Source organism: Musca vetustissima, unplaced genomic scaffold (assembly GCF_032173495.1).
Source record: "Musca vetustissima isolate MV318-11 ecotype Yass unplaced genomic scaffold, APGP_CSIRO_Mvet_v1 utg896, whole genome shotgun sequence".
NCBI lineage: Eukaryota > Metazoa > Arthropoda > Insecta > Diptera > Muscidae > Musca > Musca vetustissima.
In genome coordinates, this window is record NW_026887934.1 from 32,082 (window position 1) to 58,397 (window position 26,316).

General features: G+C 33.9%; 1 protein-coding gene across 2 annotated transcripts; it reads left to right on the top strand.

The window, feature by feature from the left end:
* The first annotated feature begins 12,934 nt into the window (after positions 1-12,934).
* Positions 12,935-24,628, top strand: LOC133335781 (homeotic protein ocelliless). 2 transcript variants are annotated; one of them, XM_061544081.1, is made up of 3 exons: positions 12,935-13,174; positions 15,621-15,775; positions 23,357-24,628. In XM_061544081.1, the coding sequence occupies exons 1-3, from the start codon at positions 12,994-12,996 to the stop codon at positions 24,515-24,517; spliced, it is 1,497 nt and encodes a 498-aa protein (XP_061400065.1). In that variant the 5' UTR covers positions 12,935-12,993; the 3' UTR covers positions 24,518-24,628. The 2 variants fall into 2 exon arrangements, with proteins under 2 accessions (XP_061400065.1, XP_061400066.1); XM_061544082.1 differs by having other exon boundaries at positions 12,935-13,165.
* Positions 24,629-26,316: the final 1,688 nt, after the last annotated feature.

The window sequence follows — 26,316 nt, forward strand, 5'->3', positions numbered from 1 at the left end:
AAATTGTGAAAAGTGTTGCTGTTATTATCTGGAGCCGTCTAAGCCTAATCCATCAACACCTTATTCGTTTCATCAACTTTAATTGGAATATTTTTTAATTTAAAAAAGCTTTACTAAGCACTAATTACAGTGCTCAAAGCTTAATTGGTAAGTTCAAAACAAAATTAAGAGAATATTAACAGATATTTAGTTCAAATACCTGTTTTAAAAAATTGTACAAAAGCCGTCGCTAAAACCTGGCTTAAGCTACTTTGGATTTCGATACCATTTTAGAATTTACTATAATAAATTACCATACAATTTGAGGATTACTATAATAAAAACAACATCCAGACAACAAACCAATTACAAATGAACATTTGCGGACATTTTTTTCAGAATTTTCGAAAAAAAATGTTAACATCAGTTAAAGCTTCTAAACAATAAATGTTGAAAATAATGACAACTATCTCTGTTGTTTCGATTTCATTTCTAATTTAAAAAAATGTTTTTTATTACATGAATTACATGAATGATCCTTCGCCCTAAAAAGGCATAAAAACAAAACTCAAAAATGCTTTATGTTTACTTTGATGTTTAAAAATTTAGTTCGTCTTGCCGTGTTTTCGTAAACCGAAAGGAAAAATCGTTATCTATGATCTGGTTCTTTGTGATTGAATTTGAAATTCCATAATAGACTAAAATTCCAATATCGTCCAGATATTTCAAATACGCGGTTAAAACGTGGACCCCGGTAGGTAACAGTTTGAATTTCTGAAGAACGATAGTCGATCTTATGAACTTCTCTATGGGTACTTTCACAAATCGCATCATCGGAAATTTATTCACTTCTGTGGGGAATTCAGATCCAATAGAGAACTATGGCTCAGGACTTTATTAAACTAGATATCTTGGGAGACGGAATCGAACTTCAATAACTCGAACGACCATTATCCCGATAAACTTTTATTTGTGGGGACTTGCATATAACAAAGATCTGGGAAGTTTGATTGTATTTCTCTTGAACTGTATGGGAACTAATATCCTTTCCGGATATTGTAGATCTATTCGCAAATAAAAAATGTTTCTCAAATTCGAAGAAACTGTATATCAATGCTATGTTTATATTTGAGTAGTTTATTTTGAAAGTGTTTAAGTCCATTTTAAGTTCTGATAAATATCTTGGGTTTCAGGCAGATCCACTAGCAATACTAATATCTCCTAACAATAGTTTTGAAACAAATCAAATAAATATTTCATTAAAAGAAGAAAACGGACTTAATCCACTTTAAAAATAAACACCTCATTTGCAGAATCTTAAGATACATTTCTTCAAACTCTTTCAACTCCCCAAACGTCGAACTATTTTAATAACACAAATTTGTTAACTTCAACAACCCAAACCATCATCCCATCATCTAATTTATAAACCTATGAATATTTGCGGATTCGGTTATATATATATAATATTATTAGTTTTTTAGAAGTACACTACTCTCGATAATGTGAACATCCACAACAGTGAACTCTCGATAATTAATGTCGGGGTATTTCATATTTTGGAATTTGTTCACATTTTCGATTCGACCAGCTTATTTACCGCTATTTCGCTTATTTTTTTTCAAAACTTTAATGGCAGTTTAAGTGTTCACATTATGGAGAGCTCACTGTATATGTTTGGTGCATAGAAATTCGATAGAGTATTTCTCTGTAGAATTTCTAAAGCTTTGCCTGAAAAAAATCTATACAAATTCGAATGGAAAATAAGGGCAAATATAGATGTCAAAACAATATTTAATTATTTGTATTAGTCAAACTGGTGTCGGGAATTTTTAATTTCTATTATTTTTTTATACACTTAAATATTGAATATATTTCTCTATTACTAAGTAACCTAAGAGGTCCTTTACCGGATTATACGAATTTATGTTATAATTTTGATACAACCAATCTTCCGATACGATCTTTGAAACTTTGTTTCCAACTCTTTGCCCAAAAATTGTTTATTTCACTATGAACCCAATATATATTTAATAAACATGTGCATTTCTCCACAAAACCCGAAAACCCATTACCGGAAGATCTTTGTCATTTTCAAAAGAAACTAAAAACAGTAACTGTAACACCGCACAGCATGTAGCCTCCAGACAGAGACAGTCAGTGATGTCACTGGAACGAACAGTCACTCAGTGACAGTAATGATCACATGGAAAGAAGAAGAGCGTGTGAAAACACATATAAAACTACTCGTTTTCAACAGGAAATTCTTTTAACGAACAAGAAAATATGATTTCGATCCAAAAAACGGCAATCAGCCAGGTAACCTTGAATTAGTGAAAAGAAATTTAGGGAAAAATTAAGTTCACAACGCAAAGCTGACGAACGAACCCTAGACTTAGTTAGTCATCATTTAGATAAAAGATAACCGACACATTATTCACACATCCAGCGGATCGATTGAACGAACTCCACATATCAACAAATGTATACGAAAATCAAACATAATTTCTTTGTAACGAAAAGATGAAACACCATGGGAGTAGCTGCTCAAGTCCCACTTTTGTTTGTTACCAAGAATCCCAAACTAACATTCACACTGCTACTCTCTCTCTCTCCCGTTCAAATGCAGATCAATAAATTATAATGATGTTGGTTGGTCTGCCCAAGTTATTATTACTTATTAATCAGAAGCATATTTACATATTTCAAATGGAATAAATTAAATTTCAACACAATGCTCGAAGTTTGTTTGGGGGTTTCCTCAAAAAAACTCAAACGTACCAACGAACTACACATCTCTAAACAAATTGTTGCTACAAAATGCTGGCATGCCTGCTTGCCTGCCTGCCTGCCTAGAAAACAAGTTTCAAATTTTCCATATGAATACGCTTGTTTTTGAAAAATGAGTGGTTATAGAGAACAAACAATAAAACATTTATTGATTAAATGCTCGCTCGTTTGGCCGTTCGTTCACTTCGTTTGTTGTTGCATTCTCCAACGCTCCGCAACTCGACCGCTTACTTTGAAACTCCGTGTGTTGAACCAAAATTTATTTTTGGCTTGAATTCGTTGTGTTTTTGTTACTTTTGGGAGGCTGGCATATTGGAATTCTTAATTACCTTATTATTTCATAATTTTAATCAAAATACATTTATAATATTTCTTAATGTGTGAGATGTTGGCTTTTGAACATATATAAACAAAATAAAAAAAAGTAAGAAATAAACATATATATTTACACTGTTAAACGGGAGGATTGGTTGTTGATGATTTTGTTTCTTTTTCTGTTCTTTAATATTCCATTCCCCAAATATAAGAAAGTTAAGATTGTTAGTATATTAGTAGACCTTCAAAACATATACATCTGGATTATAAGTGCGGAGTTATTCATATCGCAAAATTCAATGCAAGGAATGCTGGAACTTAGTTCCAAAAATCGTTGGCAACATTATTTTTCGAACCTGAGCCTGAAATTTTCGATCTGACAACTCCTTCATATAGAAACAGGTGTTCAAAAGAGACGAAATGTGTTTTTTCATTGTAAAAAAACAAGATTGAACATGTGTTCATAACAGAGGTGGACGTTTCCAAAACACTTAACTTTTTTTGGTTATTGCGCGATTTTTGTGCTCGGCTAAGAATTTTCCGAACTGCCCTCGTATACGATTTTTTAATAAACTTTTAAGGACAACCAATTGGTTGTGTGTTCTAAACAGATATTAAATAAATTACGGAACTCCTTTTAAATGGTTTAAAGGGTGGTACATTTCATATAACCAAGTGGTAGTTGGAAAAGTCGGAAAAAGTCCTGCCAAACTCGAATTCTATATTTGAGCCGTTTATAGGTTTGGGTTTGATTTGTTTTAAAAATAATGTTAAGAGGTATTATTTTTGGTTGTGACTTTGTTTCCTTAAACACAATAAAATATAGAACATAATATGTTTCCAGAAATGTATGGACCAGAATGGACCATTTTGATTGAAAAATTGTGTGTGTCGATAACATTATCACGACAACTCCAACTTTATGGGGACTTCGAGTTATAAAATTAATTATAATTCCCTTACATATGCTTCGACTTAAACAAATCAACTTAGGGAAGTTCATGACAGCTTCTAGCCCGCAACCTTCGGTGTGCAAGGTTCGAATGCTAAATGAAGTCAGTGCTGTCTATGTTTAAATAGTAGAGAGGCAGAACGGCGAATACCTGTTATAAGACTACCTGGGTGACAGTGCAACAAAGCCCTTCTAAAACGAGGATTTATGAAATAGTTCTAAAAATTATCGAATAATTTTATTTTCTAATTATTGGGTTGTTTTTCGAACTTCCGAAGGTAGAGACATAAACATAAAGGTGACAAACTTCAATTAATTCAATTAAGAAATCATTGTTATATGGAGATTTCAGTTTGCAATTTAATTAAAATCGGCCTTAATGATTTAAATTGAATTTATTTGGAATAAATAAAAAAAGTTCGACTGCATAGTCCAAGAGCAATGTGCTAAATCTGAAGTTATCCTATATATTTGCAGGGTCTTTAAACGAATTCCCTTGTATTCATTAGCTGATAATAAAATGGTCTTTAATATTAAATATTTCCAAAAGTATTCAATTTATTCCAATTTGTCATTATATCCCCCCTTTTGATTTACAAAATTTGCAGACCTGTGTATTTCCTCCCAAAAATAAAAATTCCATCTCCAAAAATTCCATAGTCTTGACTTCATCTGTTGTTATAGCCATGTATATCTTGTTTCCTTTGGACGACCATGACTATTGTTAGGAGAGAAAAAACAACAACACACACACACACAAAGTATGAAATGATTTCTATGCGATAATGTCATGAATGTAAACACCTACACACATTAAATAATGCAAAGTAACAAAAATATAACAATAACAGCCAAAAATTGATTATTATTCAATTGAAAACAAATAAACGAACCATCAAGACGAAGATGAAGGAGAAACAACAACAACAACAAACTCCAAAAACAAAAATTCATTCATTCATTCCTACATTGACGTGACTTTTGTGTGTTACAATTGTGCACACCTAGACAAGTACAAATTTTTTTGAAAGAAGAAAAAAAATGACAAAAAATAGAAGAAACAAAATCATTTAGAGCTCACATCCGTTTCCAGACACAACACAGCACAACTCAAACAGCCAGTCAGCCATTGATGCCCATTATCTTTGGCCAACACAAAAGACTGAAACGACAAACACCAGGCCATGAATGGTACAGGGGTGGATGGTCGGATGCTTGGATGGATGGATGGTTGTTTGTTTGTTGAATGAACCCTGAGTTTGGAGCTGATATTCCTTAGATTTTTATTTCTTAAATAATGATCATAGTGACAAGTAAGGGACTTGTGCAAGTGACAAGTCTTTATAAGGAGAGCAGTCATGAGAGAGAAATACCAGTTTCGATTTTGAAAAATTTTCAAATCATAAGTCAATTTTTTTGTATTATCCATTGTTGCAACAACGAAGGAGTTGTTTGTTATCGTTTTGGATTTTTTTTTTAAATAACAAATTCATTAAAGGCTGCTGAGATAGGGGAAAAGAAACATGAAACACACCTCTTTCCCTGATTTCGAAAAAAATAGAGTTCTGTTCGCTATTTAAATAGAAATGATCGGGTTTTATTTTTCAGGTGTGTAAGCAGCGAGTATTCCCTATCAAGATTGAATGAATGAATTGAAGAAAAAAACCAAACAACATTTTTCGATTTATGTATGAACGTTTGAGGGACAGACACACTGACTGACTGACTGACGGTGACAATACAAATGACACTTATGATGTAATTGTCATTGACTTTATTTATTTTGGGTTATTTTTGTTTCTTTGTGTGAGTGTGTGGAAAGGGTGTGGGGGTTGGTAAGCCACCACAATTGCTTGAGATCGGGTTTTGGTCCATTGAACAATTGTTCGATTTAATGAGAATTTCTTGAAAATTATTTCATGTTTTGATTTGACATTTTTTCGTTGTTGTTTTGTACTTTTTTTGAATTTTAATTATTAAAGTTGCTATCTTCTATTTATCTAACAATGATGTCTGGAAACCAGTAATCGATGTTTGCTTTCAAGATTTCCATTCCATTTTTGACATATCTACTATGCGGAAAGCCACAATTTCACAGATGACAGAACGACTCGACATACCCTCCTTTTCCTCCCCGAGTCAGGTTAGGTCCTACTTTGCTTTGGACTTTGATAAGAGTTAATTGCATTTTGATTTATGAGAAATCTAATTAAAATCAACAAATAAAAATTCAATTAAAAAAACGATGAACAGCAGCAGCAGGAGCGGCAGCAAACGGCAATCTTGCCGTAATGCTAATACGAATTAAATTTGAAATCTCAATGGCCAACATATAAATAAACATATATACTTGTTAGCTGGCTAGCTAGCTAGGCTTGCTAGTCACTTAGCCTCTGGTAGCAACAATTTAATTCTAGGCCATGTCATAAACCATAGTCTACTTACTGGCTACGAGAGTATTAAACTTGTCAAATTTTCACACTTTTTTAAGTTTTTGGCACAAAACTTAATTAAACTTCAAAATGAGTTTCTAAACAGATGGCTCAAAACTAATGCTGGCTGCCACTGTTGCACCAACTCTGGTGGATGGAAAACAAGTTTGTCTCCCCCCACAAACGATAAAACAAAAATAAAACAGATGCAACTTTCCAACATTTCAAAAAAAAAGGAGACTCAAGACACAAACGGCTTTTGATGATGATGACAGCAAGCATGCGTGACATGTTGGATGTTGCGTGGCAACAACTTAATCAAGCTTTATGCCGAACATACACACACACACACCCAGAGAAACACAGCCAATATGAAAGATCTTCATATGGCTCATTATAAGGCTATTTTTCTTTGGTAAAAACTAACAAAGTTTTTCCTCTCGAAACTCGCTCTCTTCCTCCTACCCTCCTCTCAGGCTCCACAAACAATTGTAAAAAACTAACATTTGAAAAAAACCTCTACTTCCACTTGTCAAATTGCATTTAACATTTAACCATTAAGACAGGCTGCCGGACGGACAAATAGAAAAACAACAACTCCAACAAATAAATGGAAAAACAAATTAAAATAAAATACTGAATTAGTGCCTCGATTTGCAGCATACGTACATACATATTCCACTTTTAGTTTTTCCACGCAAATCCACAATTCAGTTTTATTTAGTCAGTCTTCTAAGTCAAAAAATCAGCCATGCATTAATAATGCATATATAACAACAACAACAACAACAAAAACAAAGTTGAATAAATAATCAACAAATGTGTAAAACAAATAAAAATAATAATAGGGGTATTCATGAAGGGGAGACCAACCGTAGAACTTTTAATAAATAATATTGAAATGTTTTTTAGTATTTTTAAAAAAAAATAGTAACTATTTTGTTATAAAAATTTGTTTTTTTTAAAATTATATAAATTTTAAAAATCATAAATTTTTTGTAATTTTAAAAATTTTCTATTCTCAATTGAATACTCCTAATAAAGTTTGGTTTTCTGCATCTCAGTAATGGCAATAGTAGTACTAATAATAATACTGGACGACTGACAACCACATTTCTACCACAACTTATTACCAGTATTTATTATTAGTTATGAAATTTGTTGGAAATATGAATATGTACATACATACATATGATATGAACAAACGAACAATTACAAATGCCAAGCATTTCGGATGTTGTTGGACGCAGCTCAACTTAACTTTTGCATGGCTGAATTGAGACAAGCAGGCTAGTCATCCGGTAGATATTTTTTACCATTTCAACTTGGCCAAAAGGAGATGAGTTAATAATAAAAAAGCCACATGTGTGTTTGTATGTGTCAGTGGCAATTCAACAAATTTATTAACATCAGTTGTAACTTTTTCATATGTCAAGCCAAACCAAGCTAACCAACCAACTATCCAACCAGCCAGCATAGAAAAGCGCGTAAATATTACACATTTCATAGCGTAAATTCCATTTGACATGGTACCTATGTATGTTGGTCTGTATGTACCTGAAGTCCTGTCACTCACCTAGCACAATTCATTCCAATTCACAGTGGGTGCTGCAATGTATTATAACTATCTATTCAGTAGCCAGTATTTCATCATCAAACTTTAATTAAGAATTTGAAAAAATATGAGAACAAAAAAAAAACACATAAGTAGGAAATATGTTGATATGGTCTGGATGGTTGTTGACATGTTAGAATAGAAGGAAGTTAATATGAATAGGTAGGCAGATTTACAGTTGTAATTCGCAATGCAATGGACGTAGTTCTAAGGATACGATTTGAATGGGTATAATTATTTTTTTTTCATATTTGAGGGGTCTCAAAAACTAGTTTTCTTCTTCAAAATATAATTTTATAAGTCTCTCTTTTTTAATACATTTCGATTATTTGGAAGTTTTAATATTTTCATTACAAATTGGTTTAATCCAAATACGAACAATTCACATAAATATTTTATTTTTTGTTTCAAATGATTTATGTTTATAATAATGACGACAGCGATTGTCCTGCAATAATAGCAGCCTTTATTTTAAGCCATACCCATCCCGATTATTAGGAAACACCTCGGTAGTAAGAGCACCAACTTTGTTGTTATCTTCAAAATGATATTTTCACTGAAATATTTTAATTTTCTTTTAATCTACTACGTTTTTTTTTAATCTACTATGTTTTAATCGCTTGATTAACCTCTTTAATAAATCTCAGCATTTCTCATAGGCATGGGTGATTTGTAAAAGTACACACTTTCTTCTAAATGATTAAGAACATGGTAAGGCGAACAAAGTTCAATCGCTAGATTAAACTGATCTCTTTCAGAAATTATTTGCAGCCTTCGACGGATTTTAAAATCTTCTGGCCTTCCAAAAGTGCTCTTATCTAGGCTCTGATAAAATCTCATACAAACCATATATTGGAAATGTGATTATTAATTTGACTAATATTAGCAAGTACTCTCAAGTCAGATTTATAGCTGTTGTAAAGAGTTGAGGTTAAAAAAACATATTACAAAACGTTTTCACTAAAACTTAATTCAGATTGAACATTTTTTAATCATTTTTTAATTATTTTATTTCAAATCACAACAATTTGTTTTGACAGCTGATTGCTCCAACAGCTGTTCAGATCAGGGTTACCGTTGTGCGACAAAAGTCGTAACTTTTTAAACTTTGTGCGAATTTTTCCAATTCAAACTAATTTGGATTCGTTTACGTCGTCTTTGAGTTACATGAGTATCTGACATATTCTCGGAACAGATTTATATTTTCAGTGCGACTTTTTTCCAAGCGTCGACTTTTTGTGCAACTTTTTGAAAATTCCCAGCGGTAACACTGGTTCTAATTCACATACGAAGTAGTTCAATTGAACGTTACACTAATGAAAGCTCATGGAACTAGATCTTTTCGTTTTTGGTCAAGTGCTATAATTAAAAACCTTCAGTTCTCATCATGCTAGTTTAAAACGACTCATATTACCATATATGTACTTCGAGAAATTATGTTTCCAAACATATAAATAATGAAATTTCGAAAATACTGCAATTAATCTAAGCAATGAATGGTGACAGTTGTTTCTGAAAATATTTGAATCGGGACATTAGACGAGTAGCAAAATTCTATGTATCCTGATCATTTATATCAGAGATTCTACGAATCCGTGGAGAACATATTAATTCCCGAACTAGCTAATTCAATTGAATGTTTCACTGAAGCGAACGCATAGTTGAGATCATGAAATGAAATATTAAAATCTTGGTGTATTATTTAATTTAAGATGGTTCTTAAAACTGGAACATAAAATTAAAAAAAAAAAATAAAACTAGACATAATTTATTAAAAAAATGTGCATGGAATTAGGGAATATGACCCCTGTTCACTTTCATTAATTTTTACATTAAATAACAATGAAATTTTGGGGGTATTGCAAATTCGATCTGTGAAATGTTTGGTTTAGTTTTTAAGAAAACAAAATTCGTATTATATATATATTGTTCTATATATAGACAATATTAATAAAAAATATATTAATTTCGTTTTATGTTATTTTGGTTGACCTTCGATCTTCCTTTTATATTTCCATTTAAATAACCCCTCTATAAAATTTCACAAAAACATATTTGAATAGATTTCAAAATAATCTAAACTATTTCCTTTTCCATTTTTTCCTCACTTCGAATAACAATTTTACAGAAATTTTTCTTTTTTATTTTCTTTTGGCTCCCTTTTTTTAAATGTTGCCACTTGTCATTGCGAGCCAAATAGTTCTACTAACAAGATTAACCAGAAAATTGTTAATACAATAGTCAATATAACACCGTAACCAATTTCAAATATTAATACAAATATTACAATAACAACAGCTAAACATAAAAAAACTCCAACAAGTAAAAGTTTTTTTTCTTTTGTCCACATGGTTCCACATTAACATTTGTAATGTGCTGAAGATCATTTAGAGTTGCTGTTACTGTGACGGTCTCTCATAGCTGGTGTTTATTAACAGCACAGCAAGGGGTACGTAGCTACAGATGTTGGAGGTTTTGATGGTTAGTGGTGCTGATGGTGGTGGTCAGTCAGTTGGATAAACTACTTAATCGGGGTTGGGGGTACAAAAACGAAACCACACTCAACTCAAGCTGTGTTGGTAGCCCGCAAAAGTTACAACTACTTAGCAAAAGGGGGGCACAACAAGAAAGTTATTAATCATTGATGAGGGCGAAGAACGACAGAGAGTTTCACCACTATTTCCCACCGAATGTCAAATATGTATGATGTCAGTAGTAGTCGTTTTTTCTCAATATTTCATTAAAAATAATGTTTGGTTGTTGTTTATCTGGAATTCCCTAGGGCCACCACATTTTCTGCTATCTATAACGCTTAACATAAAGTTTGGCCAGCTACTGGGCATTAAAGGCAAATATTATTTTGACCGTAATTACAAAGTGCGTATTGAAATAACAAACATCAATTTTCATTCATTAGGCCAGAAATGTTTATTTTTATTATAACCTTTTTTCGTTCGTCCGTTCGTTCTGACTTTTGTTTGTGTGGCCGGAGGTAATGGTGTTTGGTTGCGTTGAGTGCGGGTGTTGATGAGATGATCGATTTCTATTTGTCTGACCTTGTTGGACCATTCATTGGCGACAATGATTTGATATTTGATTGAGGCTGTTTGGCTATGCAATCTCATGCTGTTTCCAGACATGATTTCAAGTTAATTTGTGTAACAGCTTGACACACAGCTCGGCCGGAAATACAATGCGTTGACAAAGACAATGGCCAACTTCCTCAGGGCGTTGTTGCTGTTGTTGTTGTCGCTGTCCAAGTAAACGTGCGTGCCCTAAGAATGGCCAAAAGATTTAGATGTAAATTTTTGTTCGAATAATGACCATTGAAATTGAATCGTTGAAAATCACGTTTCTTGTTTGTTTTCACTTTTTTGTGTCATTTCTCAATTCATTTCGTTTTTGGGATAATTCATTTGTCATTTTGTTTGGTTATATTTTTTTGGCTAAGAAGCCCGTAAAGACGGTGAAGAAGAAGAAGAAATAAAAACATATTTCAAGCATTGACAAATTGTTTGTTAATTTTGGTTTGAAAACCCAAATTTTTTACTCTATTATTAGTATTTTGTGTGATCTTTGACCGGTCTGTTTGTTTGAAAGAAAACCAAATCAAAATAGAAATTTGAATATTATTTGGGTACCTAGGATCAACAGACACACACACACACTCACTCACACACATGCAAGCATAACTGCTGCCTTTCATGATCATTGTTTTAATCATAGGTGTGTGTGGTTTTAATCTTTGTCCGACCAAAAGCCGGGATTAGGGCTTATATGTGAACACCCCGACGGACAGACAGACAGACATGGAAATTAGTCTACTTTCGGCTTTCTTGAAAACAAAAAAGTTCACACACGCACAGCTACCAACAACCCGAATTACCTAAAATTGGTTTTCTTTCCGTTCATCGACGGGAGCGACTGCTTGGTTGACTGGAATTAGGAAATTGTGTGCGAATTTCTTTTGGCAGGGACTTGATGAAATCCTTAGCCGGGGATTAAAAACTCATCAATAGAACTCCGTCCCTTATCCTGGCTTTATACAAAGTCCTTGTTTTTCTGCCTGCCCTGTCCTGTCTCTCTGCCCCTTTCACTCACACTTACTGAGGGTAATCCAGGCTCTTAACATGTCCACACCTCTCTAGGTACCCTCCAGTTATTTGTCACTTAACGCTTCGATCCATATTTGGCATTTTCATACGGCATTGGTTATTGGTCTACCGCACACCACACAGCATTAGCCATATCACCGTCGTAGAGTTTACATCAAAACAAAGCAACGGGAATATTGTTATCACCAACTTCGTCATCATCATCAGCACCATCGTAACCACCACTGTTTAGGGCTCATCCAAAAAGAATTATTAACATCAGGCAAGGGGGATACTTTTTTGCAAAATACTCTGCAGTTGGAATGCAGTTATCGGTCGGCTCTCTTCTTCTGCTTAACCCAAATGAGTTGTGAAATTCAGACCATAACCCAAACACACATCCAACGACCCTAAAATTACACGCTTGCTTGAACGCATGCTTAGCGGAACAAAGAAAAAAAAACAAAAACAACAATAGCAACAACAGTGGTTATATAAATTAATAACGCATCTGTCCACAATATCCAAAGTGAAAAAAGGGAATTTTCGCCTAACCTATAATTTTATGTGCATTTAATTTCATACAACAACAACAACAAAAAACAACAACCCTCGTTAAGGAAATTATTCAACTAAGTACGCCATTTTATAAATTTATTATTAATTAATGTAATCATAATTATTATTACTTATATTAACAATTAACTAACTGATTATTTTTTCTTTTCTTTCCCACTTTTTACAGTTTTTCTCTTCAATTTTACCTGTTGACCTGTTTACGGCCTCATCGTGGCTCTACACTCAACAGAAGCCTTAATGGCTGCCGGTTTCCTTAAGTCGGGCGATTTGGGCCCTCATCCGCACAGCTATGGTGGGCCACATCCGCATCATTCCGTGCCACATGGACCATTGCCGCCGGGCATGCCAATGCCATCACTGGGACCCTTTGGTTTACCCCACGGCTTAGAGGCCGTCGGGTTCTCCCAAGGTATGTGGGGTAAATATCGCACCAATTTTGGTTAAAAAAAAACAATCGATAACGGTATAAAATGTGATGAAATTTTTAGTTAATTATTTGCGTTTGAAAAACAAAAACAATTCAAGTTAAAATAATAGGGAATTCAAAAATTAGGGAAAAACGGTTCCCCACTAAATCGACTGTAACTTTCAAATTACATTGGGGATTAAAGCAAATAAATAGGACAAATGTAAGGGAATTAAACAGACTTCGTGTTCGGAATCCAAAGACATCAACGAGACAAAAAAATCCCAAAGAAAAATACTTTAGGTTCAGCTTAACTTGGAGTTTTGGAAATTGGACCCACAGATAACTTTACAGATAACATTAAGAAAACTTCGTTTTTTTGTCCTATAAAATTTTTAATTACCTAAATTTTTCCTTGAGCTTAAAAATCTCAGCTTCTTAATATATATATATTTTTTTTCCAAAAAACCCACCTTCATTTTTCATAACTCCCAAAAAAGACCCACAACAAAAAGACGACGTAGGAAAAAAATCTCAAAATGCATTTTGTTTAACATAAAAACGATACATAAATGACAAATGATTTGTCGTGACAAAACAGAATGAATGAATGATAAACACAGACCAACTGATAACTCAATTTTAAGTAAAGATGACATGGTGATTTCACTTGGAAAAAACAACCGCTTGGGAATACAAAACTTGGTCATTCAATGTAAAAATAAACATAAAAGCCTGGTTTAGCCGAACAAAAAAAGAAAAATCCTGTCACACAGTCTCTTTGGAGACCATCAAGTGCAAGACTCATATCATCATTTCGAAAAAAGAAAAGAAAAAATACTGAAAACCAACAAGCATGAAAAAATATTTATTTTTTTCCAATATTCCAGTTTAAAAAGACTTTGTGGCTTGATCACACAATTTTGGTCCATTGACTTTTTTATCAACTATTTTTGTTCATAAAGCTTGCCAGCCTGGCTGGCTGACTGACTCTTGAGAGGGGCCTAATAAATGAAAACAGATTGCATCATTATCAATAATATTGTCAAAATGAATAATGAGCGGCTGGCTGCATGCACTGACTGACTGACAATAAAGACCATGATGGAGACTCCACTCCACAAATAAATTCTGTGATAGAGCAAAAAAAAAAAACAACAACAAAACTAAAATGTCATATATTTTACATTTCACTACAAAATGCAAAAAGATAGGCAGCAGACAAATTGACTTCTTTAGAAAAAAGAGTAATAGGCCGTTTTTTTCGAAACTACTCACATCTGGCCTTTTTGGTTTTCCAACCAACCAGTCTTCGTCATCATCATCTCTAATAAACTTCAAATTAATTCCATCAACAATTTTTTATTGTTTTGATTTCATACTGTGATTTCTGCCAGCTGTAAAATTAGGCATCCTGCAAAGGGGCACGTACAAGTCAGCAAGGAATAAATAAAATTGGCCCTTTTTTTGGTGAGCCTGAAACAACGACGACAACATTAAAAAACTATTTCACGTTTTTCGGTATAACCGACGGCCGTCTAGCCGACTAGATTAGATGATCGAATTGTTAAAAAAAAGAGGGATAGGGTGACAAAACAATGGTGTCGTCGCCGGATTAAAAAAAAACTTTTTTCTCTTCCTGTATTCACATTTACATTTTAACATACATACTTACTACTCTGGCATATATGTATGTGTGCATTTTGCTTTTGTTGAAAAAAAAAACAATAACATCTATACAGTTTTTATATACCACTCGTTCGTACATCTCTAATGTTTTATGTACAAAGCGAGAGAGAGAGCGAACGGAAAACAATTTCCACCAACCCGAATCCATTTGTGATACATAGAAATAGGGGTGGAAAATTCATTCGGCAGCAGCCACGAAAGGGGTTGTTTTGCAGCACGCAATTCTTCTTTGTTTGGTATTATAATAACAATAGCAACAACAACAATAGCAATGCTACTATTTGTTGTTTTATACCCAACCCAAAAAGCCACCTTTATTTCACGGGACATTTTTCCATACATTTCCATTATTGCTTCGGTTTTTGTTTTGTGGAAATACGCCGCCATTTTCATTGTGAGGAAAATGTATGTCCGTCTGTTGGTCTGTGAATGGTATTATCCTTTTTTCTGTAGACTAAACATTCCATGGCCTGTAACGAGTTTTTTGTTTTGTTTTTGTTTCACAATAAACCAGCAGGATATTGCTTATTAATCTCTTAATTAATTAGTTTTTAGTTCGTTTTTTTTTTTCACTCCCTGGCATTAATTCCAATGTCATGGCTTTTAAAGTTAATATTATTTTTTATTTGCTTTTATGTTGACTTTTTAAAACCGTCCAATTTTTGGATGTTGCAGCAAACTATCAATTTCATCACATTGTTAGACCGTTTTTTATGTGTAGGCAGGATTAACCATTGCTAACTATTATATTTTCTCCCCCACCCTGCAGGTGTCAACACCCGTAAACAGAGACGTGAACGCACCACATTTACCCGGGCCCAGCTGGATGTATTGGAATCTCTATTTGGCAAAACACGTTATCCTGACATTTTTATGCGCGAGGAGGTGGCATTGAAAATTAATTTACCCGAATCCAGAGTACAGGTAAGAATTTGTTTAATAATTAAATATAGAAATAATTAATATGGGGAACTTCGGTTGACTGTCAAACATTTGGATTTAAAAATATAATTTTTGATTTATACATAATTTCGAATACAAGTTAAAACGGAGGACAAGTATTTGTGTCGTTTATATTAAAGGTGGTTTGAGTCCATTTTAGGATCAGATATAAATTTGGGTTTTCTAGAAAAGTTTACAAAACATATTTCGTTATATATTCTATCATGATTAAGGCCATAAAGCCTCAAACAAAAAATACAATTTAACAATATTTTTGAAACATATCAAGCCCAAACCTTTACAAAATAATTTTAAAGTTAATAACAAAGCATAACACAAATAAGTTTCAAGCACAATAAAAAATGTGTCATTATTATTTTCCCTTTAACTCAAGAACCACATAACCAATTTCGATCATTTAAAAACCCAAAGCAAGAGTATAGTTTACTGTTTTCTATTATTTTCTATGTTAGCAGCCAATAATTATTTATAAATGATCCGACAATTTTCAAGTAAAACTAAAAGAATGCATCATATTACTGTAGGTACAATTCAAGAACTACTTAACCAATTTTGGTTATTTGAAACCCCAAAGCCAATGTATAGTTTACTATACAAATCATGCTTTTTAAGATTTTGTCTACAACAACTATTTTCTATGTTAGCAGCCAAGGATTATTTATAAATGATCCGACAATTTTCAAGTAAAACTAAAAGAATGCATCATAATACTGTGGGTATAACTCAAGAACCACTTAACCAATTTTGGTTATTTAAAAACCCAAAGACAGAGTACAGTTTACTGTACAAGTCATGCTTTATGGGATTTTGTCTACAAAAACTATTTTCAACGTTACCAGCCAAGGATTATTTATAGATGCACTTTGGTTAAATTTTGTTTTATTAAAGTAATATGCTCACGCCATTTTTCTTTGGAGAAAATAGTTTTTTTTTTAAATATGTTTTAAATGATAATATATGATCAAGTATATATTTTAGAAAATACATTTATTGTATTTTCATTGAATTTAGGATTTTTATTGACTTTTGTCTAAGGTCTCCTCGAACAAGGCCGTTATTACACCTCATATATTATAAATGTTCGTTTATATTTTTGGACATAACTTCAGAACTGTTTTGACGATTTTAAATATTTTTATGTCAGCAGTTAGATTTTCGTGTATGCTGTAAATTTTACCTTGACGTATTTAAGCTGTGAGAATTATTTGCAAAGTTAATTGTAAATACATTTATATAGATGCGTTTTCGGAAATGTTGTTCTACGGTAAAGGCGAATGGTTAAAGGAAATTGATTAAAGTGTACTTTTTTAAAATTTAATTTTATTGGTATATATTTCTATATATATGAGGTATAAACAATTTTGAGGTATATACAAAAATAGGGTTCCTGAAAGATTCGCCGAATTTATTTGTGATAAAAGTTTATTTTAAAATACAAATTCTGTTTTTAAGATTGTATTGAGCACATTTGAGTTTTTTCATTAAATAAAAGGTCCAATTAATTTTAATTAGTTTGCCTTATAAGAATTTGATTCCCAAATTGTCCTCTATTGAAATAATTTGGTCTTCTTCCCCATAAATCATTTAATCTGATAAATTGTTAGAAATTAAACGCCAAACGTATGTTTTTGGCTTCATGACATATTTATCTCCCTCGAAACACTACCTCTCACACCCCAAATTGAAACTTCTAGCCGCTAACGAAAATCCTTCAAATCTCAAAAGTAAACAAAAATTTTGAGTGATATGGCACATATGGACAAAATATATATGTATGTATGGAACAAAACAAATCAGTTAACATAGAAATGAAATACCAGTAACACAAATGGTGTGGTACCATTAAAGAAGCCATAAAAATCTGAATGATTTTCCACAAATTGTCGGGGTAAATAAATATCGAAACATAGAGAGAGGGGGGAATATATGGAAATCTGGGCTGGCGAGACAAGCCAAGTGATGACATGTGTAAATGTAACCATTAAAATATATTACATCTAAATATATTAAGTAAACACATCTAACAAAATTTAACCCTCAAATGGCAAAAATGTTTGTTTGTTTGCTTAACGTTTGTGTGTCACAAGGAAAAAAGAAACGAAGAGATTTCATTGCCGAAAAACGAGAGATGTTAACAATTCATTTCCAACAAATTGTCCTTCCCCCCGTTTGATAATAAATCGTTTAATTTCGTTTGTCACAATTGTCCTGGCAAACCATTGTTAGCCTTAGTGTTAATGTGGCTAAATAAACACGAATAAATTCAAAACAGTGTTTATTTAGGATGCTGCTGCTACTGCTACCTCAATTGTCTTTTATGGGGAGGTAAAACATTTTATTGTTTGTTGATGATATGACATAATTACGAAGTATTGCATTGAAAAATGGTCATCCTAGTTATTTGGCAATGCCCTGAGGTCTATTTGAGAATTTCGGGGATTTGTTAGCAAATCACTGGGGATCAGCTAACAAAATTGAGATGTCATTTTGCAGAACAGAACACCGAGATTTCAAACGTTGATCAGTTGTTCAAATAAAAATGACAAAACAAACACAGCCGGGCCTTCTGTGTGTTATTCTTTCTTCTGTAGGTTTTTTTTTGTCGTCGTGTTCCTGTAAACATGACCAGACACAATGAAGGATTGCAAAAGGTAGAAGGACATTTATTGTAGAACAAACGATTATAAGTAATTTAAGGACGTGACACTGAATATCTTAAGGCAACAAACAACCAAACAACAGCAGCAACAACAACAAAAACCAAACGTTGCATTTAAATGCATTCCTGCTTTTTTGGTTTGAAATCGAAACATGAACAAAACATGTTGCTGCCGGACCGGACCGGGCCAGTAGCTGTACGATTTAGTACGTTTGTTGGTTTTCTGTGTGTTAAGGGAAGCCCTTGCATTGCAAATTGACCACTCGTGAAAATTGACACGTTGGTTTCATTCTACAATTGTCTGTCGCACGGATGGACGGACAGACATCCCGGCAGGCCGACTGTCAACCGGCTTCTGGCCATTATTCTGACTACGTTTGCATTTCTTTTTTGTTTAACTATTGAATATCATTTGCCAAACAGCAAATAGCTGGAATTGCTGTTTGGTAAACTATAATTGTTGTAGGTGTTGTGTGTGTGTGCCTCTGCGTTTTCCTTTTGTTTTGTAGATTTGTTGTGCAGACGAACCGCTAGTCTGTTTGTCTGGCTCAGGTTCTTAATTTTTTATTTTTTGTTATTTTATGGGTCTTTACTATGGTATCCTTGTATCTGTCTGTCTGACTACTACTATTTCGGAACGTGGTCATATAGAATTTTCCCTAGCTACAGTCGTCTACAACTGATTGCTGTTTCGGTTTCAATTTCCATTTTCCACACTTTGTAATGAATACCATACAGGAGGGGGGTATAGACGAAGAAACGTTACATAGTAGGGGCTCACATGGAAAAAGTCATGTGCTGGAGTACGAAATGTTGTATTGGTATCTTGAAGGTAATTGACATTTGTAACAATGACAAGTTAAAGTTTGATGGGTTGTGTTTTTAAAGTAGATCAAATAAGGCAAGGAAAAATATAAAAATACATGCATTCAAGTTATATTTCCTTGCATTACCAAAACTTCTTGAACATTTTGAAAACGAAAAATAAAAATTTAAGCAAAATGTATTTGTACTCTAAAGCCGGAAAATATAAAAAACTAAATTAATTTCAAGGAATATTTGATTTAACAGATCACTACAAAAATTAATAATTCTTGAAAACCCTTCAAAAATGTCTTCAATTTTGTTTTTCCTTAAATTAACATAAAAAAACATAAACTTCAAGAGGGGTTTCCTTTAAAAGGACATTATTAAAAATTCATAAATGTTGTTGTAGTTCCAAAAAAAATCCCATTAACTTCTGAAACAATAATTTACAAAAAATAAAACTCCATTCACATAAATATTTCCATAAAGATGTGCATATCAACCGAATAACAGACCTACATATTCCCTATGCATAACACATTATTCTTAAGATCGTGCAAAGTCCAAAACACCCACACAAAGGCGCAAACACACACATACATAACGAGATGAATAAATTTCAATAAGGATAAAATACAAAAAAAAATACAAACCAATCGTTGGCTGGCTAGTTGGCTTCATTCCTTGTCTCGAATCTAAAAATATTTTATGAGCAAATGTGTTTATGTCTACATGATTGTGTATGTATGCGTACGAGTGTGTGTGTGTGTTTATTGCCTTCGGGAGGAGTATGCGTGTTTCATGAAATGTAATCATTTTCCAGAGCTTATCTGCACCAGAACAGAACAAACATTGACGCCCTAATGCTACTGTTTACACCACACGCAGGCAAAACTAACAACTCAAACCGAGGAGGGGGAAAGGGAGGAAGGAAGGAATAAAATATGGCTGGTTGTTAAGTTCGGGGTTGGAGGTTTCTTTGTGCTTGTGCCAATTTTATTTTTCGGTATACTCTGCTCTCTTGCAATGCCCTCAAAAGGGCTTCCATGATGACGATGATGCTGAGTTCTCTCAAACAACAACAACAAATCAGCCCAGATGCTTAAAATATCAGAATATCAGTTGCCATTCTTGGTCCTCCTCGTCGTTGTTGTTGTTGTTGCTTTTGCTTCTTTTCGTTTATTTTTGTAAGCAAGCATAACGAAGAAAAATCATAAATCAAATCGTTATTATTCATGTTGATGATAACCTTGCTAAGCGCTTCCGTTTATTCACAGTCAACAATATAATTTAGCCGAGCACGTTCACACCAACACCAACAACCCAGCACAACATCGGGCAGATCCACATAGACCAAACCGAGTGTCAAAATGGGATAGAAGAAGAATATATGCCGCATATGGCATTTTTGGTTGCCAATTGTGTGTGAGAATGTGTGTGTGTTCGTACATCCATTCGTTTGATCAGCAGGCTTATGTAATGAATATAAATGGCTATGCCGTTTCTTGTTTTTTGTCGTTTGTGCCGAACAGGCATAATCGTAATTTGTCATTAGCAAACGAAATAAATGGCACACAATTATGTGCATATGGATGCATGCATGCACATACTCGTCTGTTGGGCTATAGTTGTGTTTTTTGGGAGGTTCTTGTAATATGTACACTCTCCCTCTCTTCTCGTTGAGACAAGGGATGAATTGTTTGGTGAGCTTGGCATCATTTTTACTTCATTAGGGGGTTTGATGTTGGTATCCTAACTCTTTTTTTGTTTGATGCTTGGTGAAAATATCACCCCAAGTATTTTGATGACATATCCTTTTACTTTGGTTTCAATTTTTTTTTGCATTTGTCAACAATGCGTAAATAGTTTTTTGTTTGTTTTCGTTTTTTTCATTTTTTTCTTTGAAATGCGTTTTTGTTATTGTTGTTTCGTTTTTGTGACACAGCTGTTGTATTGTTGAAAATTTCCCAATGCAGATTATGGAGACAGTTTCCTCCTAACAATAGTCAAAATCATAGCGCAAAAGGGAGTCTGAAAGAGTTGTTGTGATTTAAAACCATGTTGTTGTTGCTGTTGTGAGAGAACTTGCACATGGCTTCTTAATATTGTCAAGGAATTGTCAGACAATTTAGATGGGGAGAAAAAAAAAGAAAAAACTATTAAAGTCTGTTATAGGTTGGAAGTAATTCAGAACATTTTAAATTTCTGAATATGAAATAAAATCAATAAAAAATCAAAGAATTATTAAATTAATTGTAAAAACGAACATTCATTATTTTTCTTAAAGAAATCAAAAAAATATTTTCCGTTAAAAATTCTTTTTTTTTCAGATTTTTAATTTTTTTTATAATTTCACATGGGCACTTGTATTCGAGCATAAAATTCTTTCAGCATACATTCCCCTAATATTTTTCCTTTTATACAACTCATAATTTAATAATAAAAATTTGCAAATAGAAGTTGCCGCTTTGATCTGCCGATTTTATGTTTAAATTAAAAGCTCAGCATTTAATAAATGTTATGGCTCATTAAATGACATCAAACGAAAAAGCGAAAAAGGAATTTCCAATTTCAAACCAAGGACTTTTTAAATTGAAATTTACACACACAGACACACACCGAGAATGCTTACTAGGCACTAAATATGTTGAAAGAAATAGTCCTCTCCCCCACCACTTTTTGGCAATGAAGTAGAAAAAACCCAATGAAAATTGAATTGACAGTGATTTGAAATCATTTGTTTTTTTCTTCTTCTTTTTCAATTTTCTTTTGTAAAATTCCCAGTTAACACAAATTGAAACAAAGACGTAAAAACGCCCCAATCTCATAGTTATCGCAAAAAACCATTCACACACTCTCACACCCAGGACGATATGGAAGCAAATTGAAATCAAACAAATTGGGAAATCTTTGCTATAATGAAATCTGATACGCCTTATTTAATGCTCTTTTCTCGTCAAGCAATAACGACAACAATACCTACTCGAAATGTTGTTATAATGATTGCCACAAATATTGCGACGCCCTACCCTTGGGTTTTTTATTTCCTTGCTTTCCTTTCCTCTCCTTTCTGCTTTGATGATAACTCATCATTGTAAGTTTCCCCCACACAAATGAGTCCTGGTTGCAAATACTTAAGGTTGGCGTGTGGCACGAGGGTGATGGCAACATGAAACCATTGCCATTAGCCTAGAATTCTTGCCTTGGATTTCACAGAGCCACAAGAAGAAAAAAACAGAAAGCTTTTTTTCAAATCACAGGGAATGAAATATTTGTGGCCAAATTTGAAGAGGAAAGGAGAAGAGGGGGTCGAAAACACTGTTGACAATGATGATGGTTGTTGCTGTGAACATAAATGCGTTCGTAAGCACTTTGCGGAATGTTGGCCAGCATTTCTCCCCTTCTAAGCATAACAAACAAGGATAATGTGAGCTTGAATGTTTGTGAAGAGCTAGTGCTAGCCAGGGGTGGGGAGACTAAAAACCAAGCAAAGAAGGAGCGAACGAACGACCAAACGAACGAATGCATGAATAAATAAAAATTCTTAATGTATCCCTGTGCACTTGTTTCAACTGCGATAAGCAGCAGCACCCAGCCAGAAAATAAGAGGGTGTCCGGATGTTCGGGTATGGTATGAGGTTTGTTTTTCTATTTGACAATATAATCGAGTCAATTTGCAGCTGTACGCCTTGGATAAACATTTACCACATACGTCTGTCCGGCCATCACCACCACCCTCTCATCACTCAGGGGTGAATTATATAACTTTATTAGGAAGCAAGCTTTAGAGCCCTGGGCGGCTAAGCATCCTTTTTACTTATGGGCGCGTGACTTGGTAAACAACAACAACTATAATTTATTCATTGATATGATGTGGCAGCAGGCAAAGTGTTGGCATTTTACGCTTGAAAAACAAACCAGAAAAACAAAAACAACAGCAGTCGACAGGCAGCATCGTCTGTTGTTGTTTTTGTTGACAAATACAATTTTCTTTTGGGTCGGGTGAATAATAATTGTTGTGGGAAAATTTCCAGACATTTTTAATAATTGATTTTTTCCCTCTCCCTCTATTCCAGGTTTGGTTCAAAAATCGCCGTGCCAAGTGCCGTCAACAGTTGCAACAACAACAGCAATCCAACAGTTTAAGCAATTCCAAATCGGTCAACTCCAGTTCCGGCTCCTGTTCATCGTCGTCCTCATCTCGCAATGCATCGAATAGCTCGGGCAGCAACTCCAACTCAACGAATTCCTCTTCGAAATCAAATAATCATCACTCCTCGTCCTCCTCCTCGTCGGCCAACAACAACAACGGCAATAAGAATTCATCGAATTCGAATAATCCCAATTCCGGCGGTCCCGGTTCATCATCGGCCGCCGCGGCTGCAGCTGCTGCCGTAGCACAATCCATCAAATCGCATCACAGTTCCTTCCTTAATGCATCCAGCTCTGCCACATCCGCCGTTACACCCACCAGCTCCGCAGCCGCTTCCCATATGCATCACATGAGTGCCAATAGCCATGCGGCGGCGAATGCTGCGGCCAGTGCGGCCGGCCTCAATACATCAGGTGGCGGTGCGGCACATCACAATTCCTCTCCACTGCTGCCCACACCTGCCACCTCCGTCAGTCCTGTGAGTATTGTTTGCAAAAAGGAACACATCGGCTCCAGCGGATATCCCGTATCGAATGCCGATGCCTTAAGGGCTGCCTCCTATGACACGCTCAAAGAGTCGGGAGGTGATATTGGCAGCAGTGCTCACCATCACAGTATCTATGGTACGGCTGCATCGGCGAATCCACGCCTACTCCAGCCCGGTGGCAATATCACACCCATGGATTCGAATTCCAGCATTACCACACCCTCACCGCCCATTACTCCCATGTCCCCGCAATCGGCAGCCGCTGCCCATGCTGCTCAATCAGCTCAATCGGCCCATCACTCGGCGGCCCATTCCGCTGCCTACATGTCTAATCATGATTCCTACAACTTTTGGCACAACCAATATCAACAGTATCCCAACAACTATGGCCAGGCACCCAGCTACTATTCCCAGATGGAATACTTCAGCAATCAGAATCAGGTCAACTACAATATGGGACATTCGGGCTATTCGGCCGCATCGAATTTCGGATTGTCGCCGAGTCCCTCGTTTACGGGCACCGTTTCGGCCCAGGCCTTTTCGCAGAATAGCCTAGACTACATGACACCTCAGGACAAGTATGTGAATATGGTGTAGAATCTGCTGATGCAATATTGCGGCGGCAAATCGGATGATGATGCCAATGGAATGGCCAGTAGTGAGCACCACCGCATCAATTCGGATTATGCTTAGATTTTGTAAAAATAATAACTATAAACATATCGAAAAGAAACAAAAAAAAAGAGACAACTTTCAGGGTCCCACTAGAAGACAACAAATGACGAAAACTTCAATGAATCGAAAGCCCAGAAAGTTGTAAGTGTAAAGGTCCTTTGATCGAATTTTTCCGGACCTTATGCAAAATATCACCAAAATCATGTGTAAATATTTAAAAATCCTACAATTTTTTATGATTTCTTTTAAAAGCCAATGTCAACGAAAAAACGAGTGATAATTAAGCAAAAAACAAACAACAACAACTAAATAAGCTATGTATGTATTAATTAATTAAGCAACAAAAAATAATTTTCAGAAAACCAACAAAAAAACTACAATACTCAAGCCAATCTTGTCCTATGTTTAAAACATTTTTTGTGTAAGAAACATTTTTCCAGTATTTCCCACTAACATTCCAAGGAAATTCAAATTCCACAATTTTCATTTTTTAATTGTTCCATTATGTTTTTTATTTAGCAAAAATTATTCTTATTTTTGGGAACATTAAACAAACTTGTTTTTTTTGTTTGCAAAAATGATTTATAATTTTATTCTAATTACAGAAACGATTCCCATTCTAAAGAGTAAAAATCAGTCTCTAATTAAATTTTCAAAATTAAAATAAATTAAATTTGTAATAATCATTCAGAAATAATCGATTTTGACTTGTTGATTTTTATTTTCAACAAAATCGGCAAATCACAATCGATTATCTGGATTCCTATAACCGTTACTCTTTAGAAAAAATTAAAAATTACTTTAATCACCTTCACAGAGCCATATCTCACTCGCTCCCTGCCACTTTCAAAGCAAACCCAAACAACAAAGAGAACCAATGTCCCTCTCTTTTGATTCAACTCTTCATATCACTATTATTAAACCACATCCTGGCAAAGGAAACAAAACAAAACCAACAAAATAGTTATAGTAATTGTAAAATAAAATAAAACAACAACAACAAAAAACAATCATAACAAAATTATGTAAAAAATTTAGTTAATAAAACAAGAAAAAAAACAAAACACAGTTCAAATGAAAAAAAAACTAACGAAATTGAAAACTAAAAATAATTATAATTAATGTTTGTATAAAAAATATATTATATATAAATGTCTAACAAAGCAAAAAACAAAAAGAGATAAGAAAAGAATACTCTGAAACAAAACAAAAACATATAGAAATTAGTAAATTTTATTTAGACGTTGTATAAATGAACAAAAAATAAGAAAATCAAACAATGAAATATCCCTCCTCGCTCCCCCTGTAAATCTAAGCTAATATTAATAAATAATTGTCTTCTTGTCCCACACCTATTTCCTTATAACAATAAAAAAACGAAAAAAGCAAAACAAAAAATGATAGTTAATAATTAATTAAAATAATAACAACAACAAAAACATAATCTGTGTACAAAAACAAAAAACAAACAAATCATATACTAAACAATTTATTAATTAAATATTTAATTGCAAACTCACATTCCCCCAACTACACACACACACACTCCCCCTCAAAGAAGTCTTCACATGCACTCATTATCATTATCCCCCCGCCCTTTTCAATCATCTTTCTCTTCCAAGGTGTGTTGTGTTTTGATTTTTTTAACTGTTATATTGTATATGTGTTCTTTGTGTGAGTCCTTCAAATCAGTTTTCCTTTAATTCTAATTGTAGTTCGTT

Bases quoted from the DNA above. Each gene is read 5' to 3' on its own strand.
- LOC133335781 (XM_061544081.1), top strand. From the start codon at position 12,994: ATGGCTGCCGGTTTCCTTAAGTCGGGCGATTTGGGCCCTCATCCGCAC. The intron at 13,175-15,620 runs GTAAATATCGCA...CCCACCCTGCAG, and splicing joins GTTCTCCCAAGGTATGTGGG to GTGTCAACACCCGTAAACAG. The intron at 15,776-23,356 runs GTAAGAATTTGT...CCTCTATTCCAG, and splicing joins TACCCGAATCCAGAGTACAG to GTTTGGTTCAAAAATCGCCG.